The 22,121-nt window shown below is 37.3% G+C and overlaps 1 protein-coding gene across 1 annotated transcript in view; it reads right to left on the bottom strand.

Annotated features, from left to right (window-relative positions):
- Positions 1-21,901, bottom strand: part of APPL1 (adaptor protein, phosphotyrosine interacting with PH domain and leucine zipper 1) — a 137,298-nt gene extending 115,397 nt beyond the window's left edge. The window contains exons 1-2 of the mRNA XM_053720852.1: positions 21,758-21,901; positions 10,851-10,949 (exon numbers count right to left, since the gene is read on the bottom strand). Of these exons, the coding sequence (XP_053576827.1) occupies positions 10,851-10,949; positions 21,758-21,811 (153 nt within the window). The 5' untranslated portion in view covers positions 21,812-21,901. The remainder of the gene's footprint in view (positions 1-10,850; positions 10,950-21,757) is intronic.
- Between the last annotated feature and the right edge of the window lie 220 nt (positions 21,902-22,121).

Below are 22,121 nucleotides of genomic sequence, written 5' to 3'. Positions count from 1 at the left end.
TTTAACTGTTTACCAATGATAAGGTAAATATCGGGCAGCAGCCAGTAATGGTGATAACTTAGGCTCCGCCACACCTTATATTTATATTTTTTGATTATTGTACAGTGGGACTTTTATGCAATAACAGTGTTTAAGACGCTGAGGGACCTAACATCCCTAACTAGGGGAATAAACCCGGACTACAAATATCCATTTAATTCCTAACATTTACGAATTTCCTAGATATACAGGGAGTGCAGAATTATTAGGCAAATGAGTATTTTGACCACATCATCCTCTTTATGCATGTTGTCTTACTCCAAGCTGTATAGGCTCGAAAGCCTACTACCAATTAAGCATATTAGGTGATGTGCATCTCTGTAATGAGAAGGGGTGTGGTCTAATGACATCAACACCCTATATCAGGTGTGCATAATTAGGCAACTTCCTTTCCTTTGGCAAAATGGGTCAAAAGAAGGACTTGACAGGCTCAGAAAAGTCAAAAATAGTGATATATCTTGCAGAGGGATGCAGCACTCTTAAAATTGCAAAGCTTCTGAAGCGTGATCATCGAACAATCAAGCGTTTCATTCAAAATAGTCAACAGGGTCGCAAGAAGCGTGTGGAAAAACCAAGGCACAAAATAACTGCCCATGAACTGAGAAAAGTCAAGCGTGCAGCTGCCAAGATGCCACTTGCCACCAGTTTGGCCATATTTCAGAGCTGCAACATCACTGGAGTGCCCAAAAGCACAAGGTGTGCAATACTCAGAGACATGGCTAAGGTAAGAAAGGCTGAAAGACGACCACCACTGAACAAGACACACAAGCTGAAACGTCAAGACTGGGCCAAGAAATATCTCAAGACTGATTTTTCTAAGGTTTTATGGACTGATGAAATGAGAGCGAGTCTTGATGGGCCAGATGGATGGGCCCGTGGCTGGATTGGTAAAGGGCAGAGAGCTCCAGTCTGACTCAGACGCCAGCAAGGTGGAGGTGGAGTACTGGTTTGGGCTGGTATCATCAAAGATGAGCTTGTGGGGCCTTTTCGGGTTGAGGATGGAGTCAAGCTCAACTCCCAGTCCTACTGCCAGTTTCTGGAAGACACCTTCTTCAAGCAGTGGTACAGGAAGAAGTCTGCATCCTTCAAGAAAAACATGATTTTCATGCAGGACAATGCTCCATCACACGCGTCCAAGTACTCCACAGCGTGGCTGGCAAGAAAGGGTATAAAAGAAGAAAATCTAATGACATGGCCTCCTTGTTCACCTGATCTGAACCCCATTGAGAACCTGTGGTCCATCATCAAATGTGAGATTTACAAGGAGGGAAAACAGTACACCTCTCTGAACAGTGTCTGGGAGGCTGTGGTTGCTGCTGCACGCAATGTTGATGGTGAACAGATCAAAACACTGACAGAATCCATGGATGGCAGGCTTTTGAGTGTCCTTGCAAAGAAAGGTGGCTATATTGGTCACTGATTTGTTTTTGAATGTCAGAAATGTATATTTGTGAATGTTGAGATGTTATATTGGTTTCACTGGTAAAAATAAATAATTGAAATGGGTATATATTTGTTTTTTGTTAAGTTGCCTAATAATTATGCACAGTAATAGTCACCTGCACACACAGATATCCCCCTAAAATAGCTATAACTAAAAACAAACTAAAAACTACTTCCAAAAATATTCAGCTTTGATATTAATGAGTTTTTTGGGTTCATTGAGAACATGGTTGTTGTTCAATAATAAAATTAATCCTCAAAAATACAACTTGCCTAATAATTCTGCACTCCCTGTATACCGTCTCCCTGGTAATTACAATCCGATTCCTTTATTTTAAACCAATTGAGACAGGTATCTAGTTAGCGTGTCTATGTTTTTGAAGCATTATTGTACAAAGTATCTTGCATCAAGCACTCCTCTAACACCTTAACACAATTTCATCAAATAACGCATTAACTGAATGGATACTGGTTCACCAATGGTGGTAAACCCCCAAGAAGGGCATTATTAGCTGAAACCCGGATCCGTATACCAAACAGTAATACTGACTTTCAGTTCAGCATTTAACTGTTTCCCAATGATAAGGTAAACATTGGACAGCAGCCAGTAATGGTGATAACTTAGGCTCCGCCACACCTTTTATATCAATTATTACATAGTGGGACTTTTATGCAATAACAGTGTTCAAGACGTTGAGGGTCCTAACATCCCAAACTAGGGGAACTAACCCGGACTACAAAGATTCATTCAATTCCCAACATTTATGAATTTCCTGATAAGTGGGAATCATATTACACTAGGGTCCCACCTCAATTTTTGCATATACCTGTTGAAATATAAAAGGGTTCTTCAGACCCAAACATACTCCGGGCAACCCAGGGTCCTTACCGGCTTATCTAAGTAACATTGACATAAGAATGTGGTATAATATTATTACCTCTATTACAATGTATTTCTAAACCACAATAACGCCCAGTTACTTAGAAGTCCTACATAAGTGGGGTAATAGCCTGCGGTGAAATTCACAGGACACTATTGATTCCCAGTAGGGGTACCCATTTAATCCAGGTAACAAACAAGTGACAATTATTTCCAACTCATATCTCCTAAGGGAATTGTACCACGTAAACCTATACGGTGAGATCTTGGTATCACAGATACCCCCGGACTTAGATTAACAGTAATAACAGGGGTTGTCGTGCAGTAATAGTGACATATACCACAAACTAAGTTGAAAATATGATACATTTGTACAATCCCCCTGTAACTAAGGGTACATTTCCAGGAGGTCATACCGGGATCCATATACCAAATACATTGTGATCAGGGAGGTACCATCCCCCCGTAGAATCACTATCGTTCGCTTTCACACTGACTGAATTTTTTAGAATTTATTTTTTAATATTTATAATAAAAGTTAAGTTTTAAACTCGCCTTCTATAGGGCCTCTTCACATATGGTACAACAAGCTAGTATTCAATTTAAGCTGTTGAGTGCTATCCAAGTACACTCTTTCAATTGCGTATAGCAATTGGTATCCTCAGATTTATAGATGACATCTGTTACCCCAAATTATTATAGGATATTAAACGCAAAATATATAAATGCTATATATAATGACATATTCAAAGCAAAGTTCAGCCTGATAATATGTAGATGCATTAAAAAAATGTAGTAGTTTATATATTGAAGAAATAAATGGAAAGCTTTAATGTCCATAAAGAAATCGAAGCCGCCATGTTGTAACCCAAGTTTCCTTCTCTACTGAGTCCAATTAGGGACAGCTATACATGAGTCACTAAAACGTGCAGCCAATGAATGTGTGTATTAGCAGTGCTATGTCTGAAGTCTGCATAGGAAAAGTGGACAAAAGTAAATAAATGAAAATGTAAAATTTTGTTTTTCTTTTCCTAAATATAAACTCACTGAGATTGTAATACCATGTTTAACCCTTTGATGACAGGGTTAATTTGTCTAAATCGGAACAACGTTCTGATGTAGACAAATTGAAATCCTGTGACCGTGCACACAATCGCGAGATTTCAATGTTAGGATCGGGTCCGAGGGGCGTCCCTATGATGCTAGGCACGCCCTCCGGACCACGATCCCATCATGGAAGCGCTGTTGGCTTCAGGACAGCCAAACGGCTAAGACGTTCTATTCCGTGCAGTTAGGACTGAATGGAATGTCATAACGGTGTTAAAAGATTAATTAATGTCCCTTGAATGACACCACATAATTTGGGGAAGAATAGATAATTTCCTTCATAAGATGTATTTATTTCAGTTGTCTGCATCAGGAACTGGGTAAAGCCAAGAAATCCCGTAGGAAACATCTGCTGTTTCTGTGCATGTATAGTTTGACACCATCTCTATTAATATTCAGCAGAAATTAAATGCTCTTTGTTTTTAAGAAACAATTCGTAATGATGTAATATTCTCTTTAAAGTTCTAAACCTACATAATTGTGTTAACACAAAATTAATTTGCTTGTCACTGGCACCATCTGCCATACCTGAAGGCTCATTGGTTATGAATGCACTCATTGTTCCCAACCGCTTCTTTAAATGTAGAACCTGGCGTGTATATTTAATATTTTGCTGCTTTTTATGGCCTAAAGTACCACGATGAAAAGATGACTGCATCTGATACAAATCCAATAAAGAAGGATTTTGCCAGTTTATCCATAAATCTGTGGTCTAGATTGCACATTGCAATACCATTATTTTGTACTGGTGTATTACACTCCTTAGATTGTTCAGAAAATGTCATGCTGCTCAAACAATTTCCTTAAAGGGACAGTCTACACTAAAATAGTTATTGGTTAAAAAGATAGACAACACCTTTACTACCCATTCCCAAGCTTTGCACAACCAACATTGTTATATTAATATACTTTATAACATTTAAATCTCTAAATCTCTGCCTGTTTCTAAGCCACTACAGACAGCCTCTTATCACATGCTTTTTTATTTGCTTTTCCCAACAGGATACTGCTAGTTCATGTGAGCCATATAGATAACATTGTGATCACGCCCGTGGCTTGTGGCAGACACTGCACTAATTGGCTAAAATGCAAGTCACTAGATAATAAATAAAAAAAGTCAGGTGATCGGAGGACTGCCAGAAGATGCTTAGATACAAGGTAATCACAGAGGTAGAAAGTATATTAATAGAACTGTGTTGGTTTTGTAAAACTGGGGAATGGGTAATAAAAGGGATCTACCGTTTAAAACAAAAATTCTGTTGTAGACTGTCCCTTTAAGAAAGTGAGTAGTGGAATTATGAAGTAGCACAAATTAATTGCATGATTTAACATACATATATTTAATGCCAATTCGTACAATAACTTTTTTTTTATATTAGCTAATTTAGCTTAACATTGGCTAAAATTTTAGCCGGGCGGTCAGTAAAATCAGCCGGATGGTGCACCCGCAAGAAAGGTCCTAGGGCAAACACTGTATACCAAGTCCATAAAACATACAACATTATAGGTGTGCACCTACACTTTGCAGGTGGTTAGATAAATATCAAAGTGCAACAGAATAAGTGCAGTCAATAGTCTCTTCAGATTACACAATCTAAGATTGACTCTGATAACTGTAAAATTGGTAGGCTCTGTAGAAGAAATAAAAGAACTGAAATATACCACTGTATAATTTAAAAGGGACATCTTGGGAAAGTAAAATGAATTGGTAATTTAAATCCATAATTGATATCAACAATTAAAACTTAAAAAGGGACAGTAAAGTCAAAGTTAAACTTTCGTGTTTGTGATAGAACATGCAATTTGCTTCTATTATTTGTGTTCTCTAGTTATCCTTTGCTGGAAAGCACATGTACATAGCAGCAGCAACGGACAACTGGGAGCTATAAATGCCTATGGTCGTTGGCTCACCTGGTGTGTTCAGTTAGCTCTGAGTTTTACGTTGCTGCCACTTCAACAAAGGATACCAAGAGAATAAAGAAAATTAGAGAGCATAAGTAAATTGGACAGTTATTTAAAATTGTATGCGCTGTCTGAATAATGTTCAAACATTTTGGGTTTTGTATCCCTTTTTTTTTTTTAAACTGACTTTATTGAAGAAAAAAAAAAAAAAGTTTGCATGATACAATGTGGGAGACGCAGCTGCCTCAAAGCAAAATAAGAACGCCAGTAATATTTTACATATTAATAAGATTAAAAATAATAAAAACCGAAATGCCTCCCCCTTTTTTCCATAAAGTAAACATAAGATTTTATATGAGGGTGGGAAGGAAAGAGGGGGGGGAAGAAGTATATAAGAGAAAAAGAGGGGAGAGAAGGAAAAGAGAGGGCTGCTCATGTGCTCAAGAGTTGACAACCTTCTTTGGTCGTTGTGTTTTATTATCCCTCTAGTTAGTGAAATTTGTGGCATCTATATACGTGCTGCGCAACAATGGCTTTGGTCTATAAGGGTTTACTCAGGCTACCTAGGATCTATCTGGTTACGTACTAAGTATTTGGAGGTATTAGCATGTTGTGGCTTCCTAACTATGGATGTTTAGGTTTGAGGTAATATTCCCATGTGTTTAGCAATTCTGCGTACACATCCATCCTGTCATTTTCATATAATAGTATTCCTCTAGTTCTAGAAACTCTGAAACTCTACAAGACCACATTTCTAGGGTTGGTGCCGTTTTGCATTTCCAATTCCTTGCTATTAAAAATGTTATGCTATTTGTCATAAACACAGAATAGTTTTTTTTATAGGGTTTGTATTTGATTTTTTGGGGAAACTGGGTGTCCAAAATTGATTCTATTTCTGTTATAATCAGTCTCCAAAAGGTTTGGATTGAGTTGCATCACCACCACATATGAACCAAGTTGCTGCCTCTATGGCCACATCTCCAACACTGGTCTGATCTGTGGTGGAATAAGCGGTGAAGTTTCTTAGGGGTAAAATACCACCGGTGTAGAATTTTTAAATTAATTTCCACCACAGAAAGGGATATTGATATTTTTGTTATGTTCTGAAAGATCATTGCGCTCGTTTGAGGGAGGATGATTATTCCTAGATAATTTTCCCAGTTCTCGAGATATGGTGGTATATAGCCAGGTGGGTTCGTGGTTAATAGTTTATATATCAATGATAGGGTATGGGTAATTGGCAGTGTGCGAGTACATAGAGATTCAAAATTTGTTATAGGCCTGACCAGGTTTCTACTTTGTTCATGTTGCGAGATAAACCGGTGTACTCTATGATAATTGAACCAACTATGGAAATAGGTATAACCCTTATCTAAAAAGGTCTGTCTGAGAGAGGATCCGTTCATTTGATGTTATCATATGAATTGAGAGATCTCGTACAGTTGTATCCACTGCGCTTATTGTGGTGTGGTGTCCTATTGTAAATTCACCATTTTCGATGAGCGAAGTGAGGGGGGATGGCTTTGATGAGATCATTGTGTTTTTGGACAGGATGTGATCCCAGACAGTGAATGTTTCTATTGTCAGTGGGGAACTATTTGCCAACTTAGGTTTCAGTTTCTCCATACTCCAACACAATCTTCCCAGGTGTGGAATGTCTGATATTAAGTATTCTAATTGTACCCATCTTTTAGGATTGTAGTGTATATGCCAATCAACTATTCTTTGTAAAAATTGTGCTTGCCTGTATAGTGTGATATTAGGAATACCTAACCCTCCCTGAAGTTTAGGTTTTTGCATGATATTAGTGTTGATTCTAGGAGGTTTTCTATTCCATTCAAAATCGCTAAACGCCTTCTGTATACTTGAAATATATTTTGTGGGTAGTGGAATGTATAACAGTCTAGGAAATATATTCATTTTGAGAACATTAATTTTACCTGACCATGATAGTCTTTTTGATAATCAAGAAGAGAGGTCTTGAATAATAGTTTTTTTTTATCAATTCGTAATTCTTTTTGAAGGTTTTCTCTATTATTGTAGCCAAATCTATACCTAGATAATGGAGTGCATGTTTGCACCATGTAAAAGGAGTCATTCTTTTTACTCTAAGGGTGGGTTAATCTAAATTAATATTTAGTACTTCGGATTTTGCAGAGTTAATCTTGAAGTGAGTGGAATAATTGGAATTCCTGTATTAGTGGTGGAATAGAAGATTCTGGGTCGGTAAGTGAAAATAAGATGTCGTCTGCAAAAAGGGAGAGGACATACAAATGTGATCCTGCCTGTAGCCCTTTTATGTGAGGGTTCTGTCTTATTCTGGTCGCAACGGTTTCGATGAAGCATGCAAATAACAGAGGGGAGAGAGGGTAACCCTGACGGGTGCCATTGGTTATAGTAAAGGGTGCAAACAGAGTTCCATTTATTAATAATTTAACGTTAGGATGGGAGTAGAGAGCAAAAATTATATTTAACATAATAGAGCCAAATCCCATAAACTCCAATGTGGAGCATAAAAACCTCTAGTCAACACGGTCAAAGGCCTTCTCTGCATCAATAGACAGCTCAGGATTTCTTTGTCCTGCGCCAAGTGAATGAGATTTAAGGCCCTGACCGTGTTGTCCTTAGCTTCCCTTTTTGGGATGAATCCCACCTGATCCTGATGGATTATGTCCGACAATGTACAGTTCATGCGATTTGCTAATATTTTCGCAAAAATTTTAATGTCCTAGTTTAAAAGGGAAATTGGTCTATAATGCGATGGGTGGTCTAAAGGTTTATTAGGTTTTGGCAACAGAGTGATATGTGCCTCTAGTAAACTGGAGGAGAATGATTTAGATTCATCAATATAGTTAAAAAAAAGTGTGTAAGTTGGGGTATTAAATCGTCTTGAAATTGTTTGTAGTATCTGTTACCAAATCCATCAGGACAAGGGGCCTTGCCAGTCAGGAGGTCCTTAATAACCCACTTAATTTCCTCTGGTGTAATGGGTTCCTCTAAATGCTCTTTTTGGTGCGAAGGAATCTGAGGGAGATGAAGAGAGGATAGGTATGTGGCTATTGCTGTAGTTTTAGTGTCTTGTTCTGGAGGCGTTAAGCTGGCTGGGCCATTTAAGTTATACAATGTTTGGTAATAGTCTCTGAAGGTTCTTGTTATGGCTTTTGAAGAGAAATGTTCTTTATTATGGTCATCTTTAATGCTTAAGATGTATGATTTGTATGTTTTTTGTTTTAAATATCGTGCTAGAGATCTGCCTGATTTGTTACGCCCTTCATAGTGTGTTTGTTGCAGTTGTAAGGTTTGTCTTTTGTGTTCTTTGTTGTAATAAGATGCTAAGTGTTCTAGTTCGGATTGTAGGATAGCTAGTATTGAGTGGTCAGAAGGAGATTTTTTTATGACGTTGTTCCAGGGATTCAATATTAGCGAGTAAAGATGCACGTTTTTTTTTCAATATAGAGGCTTTTATGCCAATTAGTTCCCCCCTTATCACGCACTTATGTGCTTCCCATATTTTTAATTGGGAGAGGTCAGGTGTGTTATTGAAAGTAAAGTATTCTGTGATAAATTTCGAGATTTGATGTGACACAGAGGGATCTGAAAGTAAGTGATCATCTAGCCGCCATATAAAATCTTGAATCGGTTTAGTTGGTCAAGTTAATGTACCTAAGACCGAAGCATGGTCGGACCAGGTGAGGGGGGTTATTTGTGCGAAGTGAAATAATGATAGGCCTGTGACATCAGTAAAAAAAATTAATCAATTCTGGTATATAGTCTATGGGGATACGAATAGAATGTATAATCTCTTTTCTCTGGATAGGAGACCCTCCAGAGGTCATGGACAACCAGGTTGTTAAGGTAAGTATTAGTACGGTTGATATGCGAAGTTGGGATTGAGGAGTGCATAGACGAACAGTCTAGATGAGGGTTTAAGGGTATATTCAGATCCCCACAGAGCACCAGAATACCTTTTTGTTGTTCCAAAATTAAATAAGTAACAGTTTTAATAAAGTTGGATTGTTTGGAGAGTAGATGGAAGCTAATGTAACATGGGCGGCCGTAAAGGAGGCCTATTAAAATGATATATCTGCCCTCTCTATCTTAATAGTTTTGAGGGTTGTGAACTGGACATTTTTCCGGATTAAGATCCCGACTCCTTGTTTTTTGGATTTGGGGTGGGAGGCATAATAGCATGTTCCAAATTGAATAGTAAAAGTTAAGGGCTCCCTATGTTTAATAATATGGGTCACTTGGACAAATACTATGTCTGTTTTATGTCTGATGAAGTCTCTTAAGGTGGGTTTTGTGTCCCTTTAACTGCTGATATATATTATGGATTCATAACATCAATAATTTATTAGGCAACAAAATGACATGTGATAAAACTGAGAGGTAACCCAACTGTGGAGTGCCACAGTGCACTTTGGACACTTGTGCCATAGGTTTGTAACTAGATTACTAATCACACAGTTGCTTAAATCGATATTAAACAGTCTGTTTCATTGTTGTAATAAAAAGCACTAAGCAGTGGCTTATACTAAATAGACATCATTGCAATATCTATTATTCATCTATTTAAAATGGATTTTCCTTTCTTTTTTTTTTTAAATTTGTGCAGTGTCCATTACTTCCTGTCACAGCCCTACAAGGAGGCTGTGGTCTCTACAGGAAGCTTATCTAGCATGATGTCATTAAACTTTTAGAGTTAGTTTAGTATTAAGTGAATAGACTAGACATATCTGCTCATGCTCAGAACTAACAGAATGTAACTTAAAAGGGACAGTCAAGTCCAAATTAAACTTTCATGATTCAAATAGGGCATGTAATTTTAAACAACTTTCCAATTTACTTTTATCACCAATTTTGCTTTGTTCTTTTGGTATTCTTAGTTGAAAGCTAAACCTAGGTATGCTCATATGCTAATTTCTTAGACCTTGAAGGCCACCTCTAATCTGTATGCATTTTGACAGTTTTTCACTACTAGAGAGTGTTAGTTCATGTGTGTCATATAGATAACATTGAGCTCACGCACGTGGTTACCTAGGAGTCAGCACTGATTGGCTAAAGTGCAAGTCTGTCAAAAGAACTGAAATAAGGGGGCAGTAGATACAAGGTAATTACAGAGGTAAAACGTGTGTTATTATAACTGTGTTGGTTATGCAAAACTGGGGCATGGGCAATAAAGGGATTAGCTATCTTTTTAAACAACAAAAATTCTGGTGTTGAGTGGCCCTTTAAGTTTCAAAAAGGTCTCCACTCTTATCACACTGAGGGCAGAGGCTACAGTGAGAAATTCTAAGTGCTAATTTTGCAAGATAACAAGTAAGTTGCTGGCGTTTTTTTTACACAATCGGTTTCTTTTTAGGTTTACTTTGATTTAACATATTTGATTTTCCCAAAGGAGCACTGTTTAATATTCCTTTAATATACAATACAATGTTCTAGCTTATATCAAATGCTCTACAAATCCATGAAATATTACCTGAGCATCATAAATCCGACGCATTGCACTGTACAACTGGTTGCTGTAACTTGTGATTGCTGCTGCATCTTCTTCAAACACACCTAACAGAGATCTGGTCTGTAAATGAAGAAAAAATATATATATTTGCAATCATATGAATTTTGAAATAAATGTATAAATATGTATATGAATAAATACCACACTAATGCACGGTAGAGCATAAAAGTAAACTCATTTGGAAAAAAATAAAAATAAATCATAGCATACAGTAAATCAGCAATTAAGTACTGCATTATAGGATTACCTGTATACAAAATATGTAATTCTGTTAGCACGGTTTACAAAGTTTTGCAAATTAAGAACATTTCTGGAATAAACCTTTTCAAAGCCAGGGAGGAATCTATCCATGTTCCCGGCCTCCTTTGCTGTGTTCTGTTAGGGACAGAAGTGATCTTGTCCTGTGATATAACCAATCACAGTGCAGAATGTTGCAGGGCCATTAATAATACCGCTATAGTTAAAGGAACATTGAAGTCAAAGTTAAACTTTCAGGATTCAGATAGAGCAAGCAAATTTAAAACAACTTTACAAATCACTTCAATTAACTAAATTTGCACAAATCTTTTTATATGCACACATTGTGAGGAACTAGCTCCTTTTGAGCATGTACAAAAATGTTCAGAATATATGTATATACATTTTGTGATTGGCTGTCTGCCATGTGATGCATAGGGAAATAAAATTGAAATAACTTTGAAAAAAGTCTACAACTCATTTGAAATTAAAGTGAAGGTCAATTTTCTATTAATGAACTACCGCAATCCATTGATCCATGATCCAGCTATCTAGTCGCTAACTTTATTTTTAATTTATCTCTTTTTTTTTATATATATAAAATTTTATTAAAAGTTATTACCGTATCTTACTGCAACTCCTCCCCTGCACCACTTTTTTGTTTTCTATTTGGGACATAGTGAGCTGTCTCACCCGCTCTCTACGTCGGCCTTAAGCGCGTTCACAATAGTCCAAATCATCTCTGCATGCGTATACTAACTTCTTCCTCGCATGCGTCAAAACTTACACAAGCGGTCTGGTTGTTTTTTTGTATCGGGTTGTATAAAATTCAAAATATGCGTGCGCGTCTCATGAACGAGCATGAGAAACTGCTATATCAGAAGTTTAACACATGCGCAGTACGATCAAGTGACATTTAGAGTCAGAGCTTCATTCCCCCCCGGGGGGGGGGGAAGAACGGCCATTGGACGATTGAATAGGACCAGCCTGTCAATCACTTCAACTAAATGGGGGGCGGAGGATAGAACGTTAAAAGAAGGTAATTAGAAGGTAAAAATAAAGAATAATTTATATAGGAGTGTTAATAAATCATGAATGAAGGTTAAAGGGCCAGTAAACCTAAAAAATAATGTTATATAATTCTGCACATAGTGCAGAATTATATAAATTATATTAGTGCTAGTATTTTTTATTACAAATATATCCTGTGATTTTTGATAAAAAGAAGAGGGTTTTCCAAACCCGCCCTCTGTGCTCTACTGAGCGGGTCTGGTTTTCCCTCAGAGCGCATCGGGCCAGCTGTTTAGTCACAGCCCGGCCCGACCGCGCCATTACATTCAATGCAGCTCGCTCCTGCTCTGTCTGACACTATGTGCAGAATTATATAACATTTTTTAGGTTTACTGGCACTTTAAGCTATTTTTGGAAAAGGAATAGAAATGCGTAAGCGAGACACACAGACTTGACCTTCACTTTAAAACCAAGTGCTTTCGCATCATCTTTTTATTATACAGGGAGTGCAGAATTATTAGGCAAATGAGTATTTTGACCACATCATCCTCTTTATGCATGTTGTCTTACTCCAAGCTGTATAGGCTTGAAAGCCTACTACCAATTAAGCATATTAGGTGATGTGCATCTCTGTAATGAGAAGGGGTGTGGTCTAATGACATCAACACCCTATATCAGGTGTGCATAATTATTAGGCAACTTCCTTTCCTTTGGCAAAATGGGTCAAAAGAAGGACTTGACAGGCTCAGAAAAGTCAAAAATAGTGAGATATCTTGCAGAGGGATGCAGCACTCTTAAAATTGCAAAGCTTCTGAAGCGTGATCATCGAACAATCAAGCGTTTCATTCAAAATAGTCAACAGGGTCGCAAGAAGCGTGTGGAAAAACCAAGGCGCAAAATAACTGCCCATGAACTGAGAAAAGTCAAGCGTGCAGCTGCCAAGATGCCACCAGTTTGGCCATATTTCAGAGCTGCAACATCACTGGAGTGTCCAAAAGCACAAGGTGTGCAATACTCAGAGACATGGCCAAGGTAAGAAAGGCTGAAAGACGACCACCACTGAACAAGACACACAAGCTGAAACGTCAAGACTGGGCCAAGAAATATCTCAAGACTGATTTTTCTAAGGTTTTATGGACTGATGAAATGAGAGTGAGTCTTGATGGGCCAGATGGATGGGCCCGTGGCTGGATTGGTAAAGGGCAGAGAGCTCCAGTCCGACTCAGACGCCAGCAAGGTGGAGGTGGAGTACTGGTTTGGGCTGGTATCATCAAAGATGAGCTTGTGGGGCCTTTTCGGGTTGAGGATGGAGTCAAGCTCAACTCCCAGTCCTACTGCCAGTTTCTGGAAGACACCTTCTTCAAGCAGGTACAGGAAGAAGTCTGCCTCCTTCAAGAAAAACATGATTTTCATGCAGGACAATGCTCCATCACACGCGTCCAAGTACTCCACAGCGTGGCTGGCAAGAAAGGGTATAAAAGAAGAAAATCTAATGACATGGCCTCCTTGTTCACCTGATCTGAACCCCATTGAGAACCTGTGGTCCATCATCAAATGTGAGATTTACAAGGAGGGAAAACAGTACACCTCTCTGAACAGTGTCTAGGAGGCTGTGGTTGCTGCTGCACGCAATGTTGATGGTGAATAGATCAAAACACTGACAGAATCCATGGATGGCAGGCTTTTGAGTGTCCTTGCAAAGAAAGGTGGCTATATTGGTCACTGATTTGTTTTTGTTTTGTTTTTGAATGTCAGAAATGTATATTTGTGAATGTTGAGATGTTATATTGGTTTCACTGGTAAAAATAAATAATTGAAATGGGTATATATTTGTTTTTTGTTAAGTTGCCTAATAATTATGCACAGTAATAGTCACCTGCACACACAGATATCCCCCTAAAATAGCTATAACTAAAAACAAACTAAAAACTACTTCCAAAACTATTCAGCTTTGATATTAATGAGTTTTTTGGGTTCTTTGAGAACATGGTTGTTGTTCAATAATAAAATTAATCCTCAAAAATACAACTTGCCTAATAATTCTGCACTCCCTGTACATTTGTGGAATAGATAATTCTATTGTATTTAAAAAGGGACAGTCAACACTAAAATTGTTATTGTTTAAAAAGATAGACTACACCTTTATTACCCATTCCCCAGCTTTGCACAACCAACATTGTTATATTAATATACTTTATAACATTTAAACCTCTAAAATTCTGCCTGTTTCTAACCACTACAGACAGCCTCTTATCACATGCTTTTTTTGCTTTTTTACAAGAGACTGCTAATCACACCCGCTGAGTTATTTAAGAGTCAGCCCAACAGCACTAATTGGCTAAAATGCAAGTCAATAGATAATAAATAAAAAGTCATGTGATCAGGGGGCTGCTTAGATACAAGGTAATTACAGAGGTAAAAGGTGTATTAATATAACCATGTTTTCTGTGAAAAACAGGGGAATGGGTAATAAAGGGATTATCTATCTTTTAAAACAATTAAAATTCTGGTGTAGAGAGACTATCCCTTTAAAAGTACAATAGAATGAATCCTGACTCGATTTTACAGACAAACTAAATAATGAACACAAATTACAAAGAGATCTTGTTCTCCACAGGTCTTATTTAATTTGCACACCACACAGCTAAAGTGTAAACCATCTTTAAGATAAAGTTAGCAAATATTTTTTTTTCAATGTTTGTTATACAAATTATCATTAAATTAATTTATGTTAAATTGTGTGATTGATTTGTGCTTTGGATGTCTAAATATCATTTATAAATAACAGAAATTGTTAGAATATTACACTGCCCCCACCTGGCTACTTCATAACGCCACCTGGCTGGCAAACTTTTCTACGAACATTTGATTTTATTTTAAAAGGGATGTTTTTTTTCTTTTTAACATACAAATAGATGCACAGGTTTTCTTCACATGCCCCTTTAAATGGCATCGCTGAGTGAATTTATTAAACCTTTTGCCTGAATGCTCATTCTTTCTTTATTTGCTAATTGTAATCCTTGCCTGACTGGAAATCCTAACCACACCTTTGACTGCTGTTAGTGTACTCCTCTTGCCTGGACTCTGATCATTTGCCTTATGATTTAGTACCTGTATATCCTATGCTGTTATTGAACTTGGACTGATTGACCTCTCGACTTCCACTGTTCGGATAACTGCATAACCTGCACCCTACATTCAATATTACAGAAAGTGTCTTGCTATATCTTTAAAAAGAGACATTATAGTCATTTTAAGAAATAGGGTCAATTAAATGTAAAATAAATGATAATTTTGTAATGCATATGCATTCAATGTTTTGAGCTTTATTATTATTATTATTATTATTATTATATTTACCCTATTTTCTTTATTTTTTTTTTGTTCGTTTTTTTTTTTGGATTTTACCCAACTGTAGAAACTTGTTCCTGCCTTGATTAGTGTGCAGTGATACACATGGCTGTCAGATTTCATGTGTCAAAAAGAGTGTGCGCATGTGTTGTAGGCACTCCTGATTGGACCATCGCATCTAAAGTAATGCCAGAACAAACAGTTTTTTTTCCACTTCAAAGTAATTTTTTAAACTGCATATGCTTTGGGGACGATTTATCAAGCTGCGGTGGACAGGGGCTATCAAAAAAAAAAGAAGACGGCGCCACCATAGTGCACAATCAGTAGCTTAATCACGCATCTACGCAGATACTGTAATACTTATAGGATAAAAAAGCACTTAAAAAGTGCTACAAAGGCCTCTTGGACTCTTAAAAGTCGTCCAGACAACTTCCCCTGGTGTATTGCACTCAGCAAAATCCTTGTGGAATGGGGCTGCGGGTATCCGTCTTCTACTGTAAGGGTCACATGCAAAGTTCCATAGAACTTTGCATGTGACCCTTACAGTAGAAGACGGATACCCCCCCGGTAAATATAGTACTCCAAAAATCACGGTGAAGCTGCAATGAACCAGCAACAGCTGTACAGGAAGTACATATATGTCCGCCCCAGCTTGAATCTGGCGGGCGGAATTCAGCTGCCGGAATTCAGCATTGCACAAGAACGCAATTTTGCACTCTAATGCAACTCTGCCTGTGCACAGTCAATCACGTGTGGGCAGGAGCTGTCAAGCTTCCCGGTTGGATGAGAATAGGGAGATTAAAATTTGCCAACTAAGAAGTGGCGAAAGGTTAGGGAAGCAGCGGTCTGATGACCGCCGATTCATAAATACGGACTGCATGTTCTCTTGTGAGAAGGGTTTGATAAAATCGACCCTTTTATGTTTGTTAACAATTAAACTCAGTTTTAATACCAGTGGGACATGAATTAAAATAATGGACTTTTATCATATCCCTTTAAACTTGTGCAAGTACTGCGATACTCAAACCCCACCTACGCTCTTGGGTTATATTCAGGACAAACAGACTTTTAATAGAGCATCATTTTTTTTTTATGTAACAATCAGTGTGACAGACTGTTGTTTGATTTTTGTCTCTAATATTTTAGAAGTGTAATACATATCTATTAAAGGTCAAATATTTAATTTGTCCAACAAGTTTGTACAAAAGGGTTAAAACCCAAATATAGTAAAGAGCTGGCAAGTAAAAGATATAATCGAAATTAAAGGGACATTAAAGTAAAAAATTAACTTTCATAATTATGACAGAGTATGCAACAACTTTCCATTTTATTTATATTATCAAATTTGCTTTATCGTTTTGGTATCCTTTGTTAAACCTAGGTAGGCTCATAAGAGCTCAGGAGCGCGCACGTGCAATAAGCAGTCTATGGCAGCTGGGTTTGTAACAATGTTTTTAGCAATGTTATATATAGTTGCAAACAATGCTATCAGGGTGCTAGACATCTGTACACTCTTCAGCTACTATGAACACACCTAGGTTTACTTTTAAAAAAAAAAAAGAATACCAAAAGAACAGAGCAAATTTGTAAATAAAAGTAAATTGGATAGTTAATTAACCCCTTCTTGCCCTCCTAACAGTTCTGGGCTTTAAAGCACATAGGCAGCATGGAACGTCCTACCATATATGGTGTCCTGCAAGGCAAGGATCGGCCTGGGGGCGTGCCTAGCAGCCTACACAGTATCCCATGATCCGGGCCTTGAAATCAGGCAATCACATCAATGATCACGTGATTTCATTTTTACTAATTGTGTTGTTCATATCAGAACGAAGATCCGATGACAATATTGTTCCGCCACCAAGGGGGTAACCCCTTCAGGACGGAGGCAATTGTCCAAGTTCAGAAAGGATGTCACATACTCGTCACTGGGATTACGTGACTCCCACAGTGCCGATTGGCTCCTGGGGGACTGCCTTTATTGCTAGGCAAGTCCCTCCAGTCGGATCCACCAGATTTTTTTAACAAAGAGGGAAGCAAGGGGCCGCAAAAGAAATGTAATAGGCCAATGGTTAATAACAATTTCACTAAGCGCTACAAGATAAGTAGCCACTTGCTTCTGATTTATATGAATGTTTATATTTCTTTTGATTAAATATTTGTGGAATGTAAACTGATATGATAAGGAATATTATTTTCTGACATTAGTCATACACAGCGTGCGACGCAGAAAGCTTATCGGATTTGTGTTAAAATTATCAACCAAATGCACTATTCAAGGTAAACTTTCAGAATTAAATTTAAAAAAAAGAAAAATATAACTGAAGGCAGAATACTATAGACACATTACAGACATCAACAAGAGCTCTACACATAAAGATGTAGAGCAGCAAATAACTACTGGGAGCTAGCTGGTGATTGGTTGCTATACACATATGCTTCTTGCTATTGGCTCACCAGAAGTGAAGAGTTAGCTCCCAGTAGTGAGTTGCTGCTCTGGAGATGACTTTTAAAGGGACAGTAAAGTCAAAAGTAAAGTTAAAGGGACAGTGTACAATTTTGCTTAGCTCTTAGTATCATAGATGAGTTCAAAAAAGAGTGCAATATTTAGCCATCTTGAAGTAGTGTTTGCAAAAATGTTTATAGCAATGTGATACATTATTGCAAATACTGATGCCATACACTGCTAACACACAAGTGCACACTCCAAAGCTTCTATCAGACTACCTAGGTTTTCTCTTCAACAAAGAATAGCAAGTGAACAAAACAAACTTGATAAAAGAAACTGAAAAACTGTTTACAATTGCATGCTCTACTTTGACTTTACTGTCCCTTTAACTATATATTTAAAGAAACATGCAACCCAAAAAGTCTTCATTCATGATTCAGATAGACTTTACAACTTTAATAAACTTTCCAATTGACTTATATTATCTAATTTGCTTTGGGGGTTTTTAGTAGCCTTTGTTGAAAAGAATACCTAGATAGGGTTAGAATCAACAATGCACTACTGGGAGCTAGCTTCTGATTAGTGACTGCATGTATATACCTCTTATAATTGTCTCACCCCCATGTGTTCAGCTGGCTCCCAGTAGTGCATTGTTGCTCCTTCAACAAAGAATGGCAAGAGAATGAAGCAAATTTTAAAATACAGATAAATCAGTAAGAAAACAAATGGATTGCATATCCCTTTAAAGATGCCAGGGCACTCATATAAAATTGTAATATAAATCTGGTATTTGAAAATAGAACCTCGCAGGATTTTATTGTGCGAAAACTCAGTTTATATTTGGAGAACATTAATACAATATTGATTACATGCACCTTGTTCATCTCTGAGGTTACACAGGATGCATTTAGTAGGTACCCTCCGTGCACAGTAATCAAGCTAGTGCACTTAGTGTGCCAACCAATGAGCACCCGTGTTAGATGCAGAACTGGCAGTGAGTACATGCGCATGCTGCCAATCTCAGCATCAAAAGAAAGGTTAGAGGGGCACTAAAGTCAAAATTAAAATTTCATGATTAAGATTTTCTTTTGGAATTCAAACAGAGCAAACAATTTAAAAAAAATCCAATGTACTTAAATTATCAAATTTGCTTTGATCCCAATGGTATTCTTTGTTGGAGATACCTAGGTATGTGTTTGGAGCACTACATGGCAGGAAATAGGGCTACCATCTAGTGCTCTTACAAAAGGAATAACATTCTTGCAAAACTGCTGCTATATAGTGCTCCAAACAGTTTTTTCAACAAAAGATACCAAGAGAACAAAGAAAATTTGATGACAAAAGGAATTAGAAAATTATTTAAAATTGCTCCATCTGAACAATGAAAGAAAAAAGAAAAAAATTGTGTTTCATGTCCCTTTAAGAGACTTTCCAATTTACATCCATTATCAAATTGTCCCGTCTGCATAATTTCTGAGGCACCAGCTACTACTGAGAATGTGCAAAACATCAGAGTGTATAAGAGATGATTGGATAATCAGTGTCACATGATACACAGGTCTGGAAAATTGAACTGAATTTTTAAATTTGTCAGAAAAATCTACTAATTTAAAATTCAAAGTAAGTGCTATTGCATTGTCATTGTATTATGCATTTGTATTTTATGCAAGGGACATGAAACCCATTTTTTTCCTATTCAGATAGAGCATACACTTTTAAAACAACTTTACTTAAATTATCAAATCAGCCCCGTTCCCTTGAAATCCTTTGCTGAAAGGAAAAGCAATGCACTACTGAGAGCTAGTTCAACACATCTAGTTAGCCAATCACAAGAAAATGTGTGCAGGCACCAATCATCAGCTAGCGCCTACTAATGTAGGATATGTACATATTTTTCAACTATGGATATCAAGAGAACAAAGTACATTTGAAACGAAGTGAATTTAAAAGTGTCTTAAAATTACATGCTCTATCTGAATCATGCACATTTATAAAGGGACGGTATACACCAATTTACATAAAACTGCATATAATAGACACTACTTTAAAGAAGAATATGAACAGATACTGATATAAAAATCCAGTCTAAAATATTTTAAAAATGTACTTAGAAGCTCCAAATGTAGCACTGTTGATGATGTTAGGCTGGGACACCCACTAAAATGGGCTGAGAAAGAAGGAAGGACACCACCCCCCCCCCCCACCCCCCGCCAGGATATAAAAAGTGCAAGCAGGAGTCTGTAGACTTCAGTATACAATTACAACTTTGGGACTTGGTTACAAGTCTGAAAATCAGCACATTGTTTTAAAAAAATAAATAAGCAAAACTATACATTTTTACTTAAAAAAAAAAAAAACACCCCCAAATATTTTATATAAATGGATCATCTACATTTATACAAAGAAAAATCTAGTGTAATGTCCCTTTCATTGTGGACTTTCCTATCCCTTGAAAGCAAACTTTTTAAAATGCTTGAACTGCTGCAAAATAGTATCAATAACAATAATGACTGCCAGTATGTACCTTACTGTGTAACGTTTCATGATTCAGATAGAGCATACCATTTTAAAAAAGCTTCCATTGTACACCTATTATCAAATTGACTTAGTTCTTAATAAAATAGAGCATTAGTATCACTTATGTACTTTATATTTATTTAACTCCCACAAAAGGAGTCAAAGGCTAAAGTCACAACTGAGACCCACAACACACTGCAGCTCTTAAAATCTGTCACCACTTGTCACTTTAAGTGGTCCAGCTCTGTGAACATGATCCCAATTATTGTTGTGGCAACAGCGAGTCAAAAACAGAGAAACTGTAGCTGTAGTTTACACATGTATCAAAGCACAAAATGCACAGTCCCAGACTGTATTAAAGAGTAAATGACTGTCAACAGCCATCACTGTATATAGAAGAACTGTATTTAAAGGGACAGTCTACTCCAGAATTGTTATTGTTTAAAAAGATAGATCCCTTTATTGCCCATTCCCCAGTTTTGCATAACCAGCACTGTTATATTAATATACTTTTTACCTCTGTGATGACCTTGTATCTAAGCCTCTGCAGACTGCCCCCTTATCTCAGTTCTTTTGACAGACTTGCATTTTAGCCAAACAGTGCTGACTCCTAGGTAACTACACGTGTGTGAGCACAATGTTATCTATATGGCATACATGAACTAACTAGCTGTGAAAAACTGTAAAAATGCACTGAGATAAGAGGTGGCCTTCAAGGGCTTAGAAATAAGCATATGAGCCTACCTAGGCATAGCTTTCAACAAAGAATACCAAGAGAACAAAGATGATAAAAATAAATTGGAAAGTTGTTTAAAATGACATGTCCTATCTGAATCATGAAAGTTTAATTTTTACTAGGCTGTCCCTTTAAATGTTTTACACAATTACAGTGCATTCTGGTCAGTGCATTCCTTTCTAGAGATGGATCACAAAGCAAAGCCCTCTGTGAAGATAAAAACTATATATATATATATATATATATATACACACATACACATCATTCATTAGCACATTAATTTATATTATAGCTTCACAAGATCAACTCAATGTAATAATTTCCTGTTACTCCCAAAGGGGGTGCGGACCTAGTCCTTTAGAGTCATCAGACAATTAGGTGTAATTAGAAAACCGAATTAATATTTATAATAGTAATTATAATGACTGGCGGTTATAATGATTAGTGACATATGCTGTAGGTAAAAGCCACACCAGTCTGATTAACCCCTTCACAACTAGGAGCAGGCCTGACAGCACGTTAATGGGTTACATATTCATTAAACTAGCTCTTAGCTCTTAAGCCTCTAACCTGGGGACTGTCCTCCAGCGTCTCCTCGATGGGCAGCTTGTCAATACCCATCATGTTTACAGGGGCGGACACGGAACAGGACAACAAAAAATCGTAAACTGTAGACTGACTGTCACCAGCTGATCTGCCTCCAAGATGCCACTGTCAGCGGATATCCCGCCCCACCCGGCTTTCATTGGCTACATCAATCTTGTCAGTCAGAAGAGCTGACTTATGATTGGCTATACAGCAACGTCTGTCATTACAGTTACTATGGGGCGGGACTGGTAGGAAGTTGTCATGAAGGTGTAATCATGCCAGGGCCTGAGGGAGGTGTGTGAAGTAGTTTAACACTGGCACCCAGACCTGCCAGGGGGATTTATTT

Source organism: Bombina bombina, chromosome 7, assembly GCF_027579735.1.
Source record: "Bombina bombina isolate aBomBom1 chromosome 7, aBomBom1.pri, whole genome shotgun sequence".
In the NCBI taxonomy this organism is placed as follows: Eukaryota; Metazoa; Chordata; class Amphibia; order Anura; family Bombinatoridae; genus Bombina; species Bombina bombina.
The sequence above is the reverse complement of the archived record's forward strand: the minus strand, read 5'-3'. Positions and strand labels throughout refer to the sequence as shown.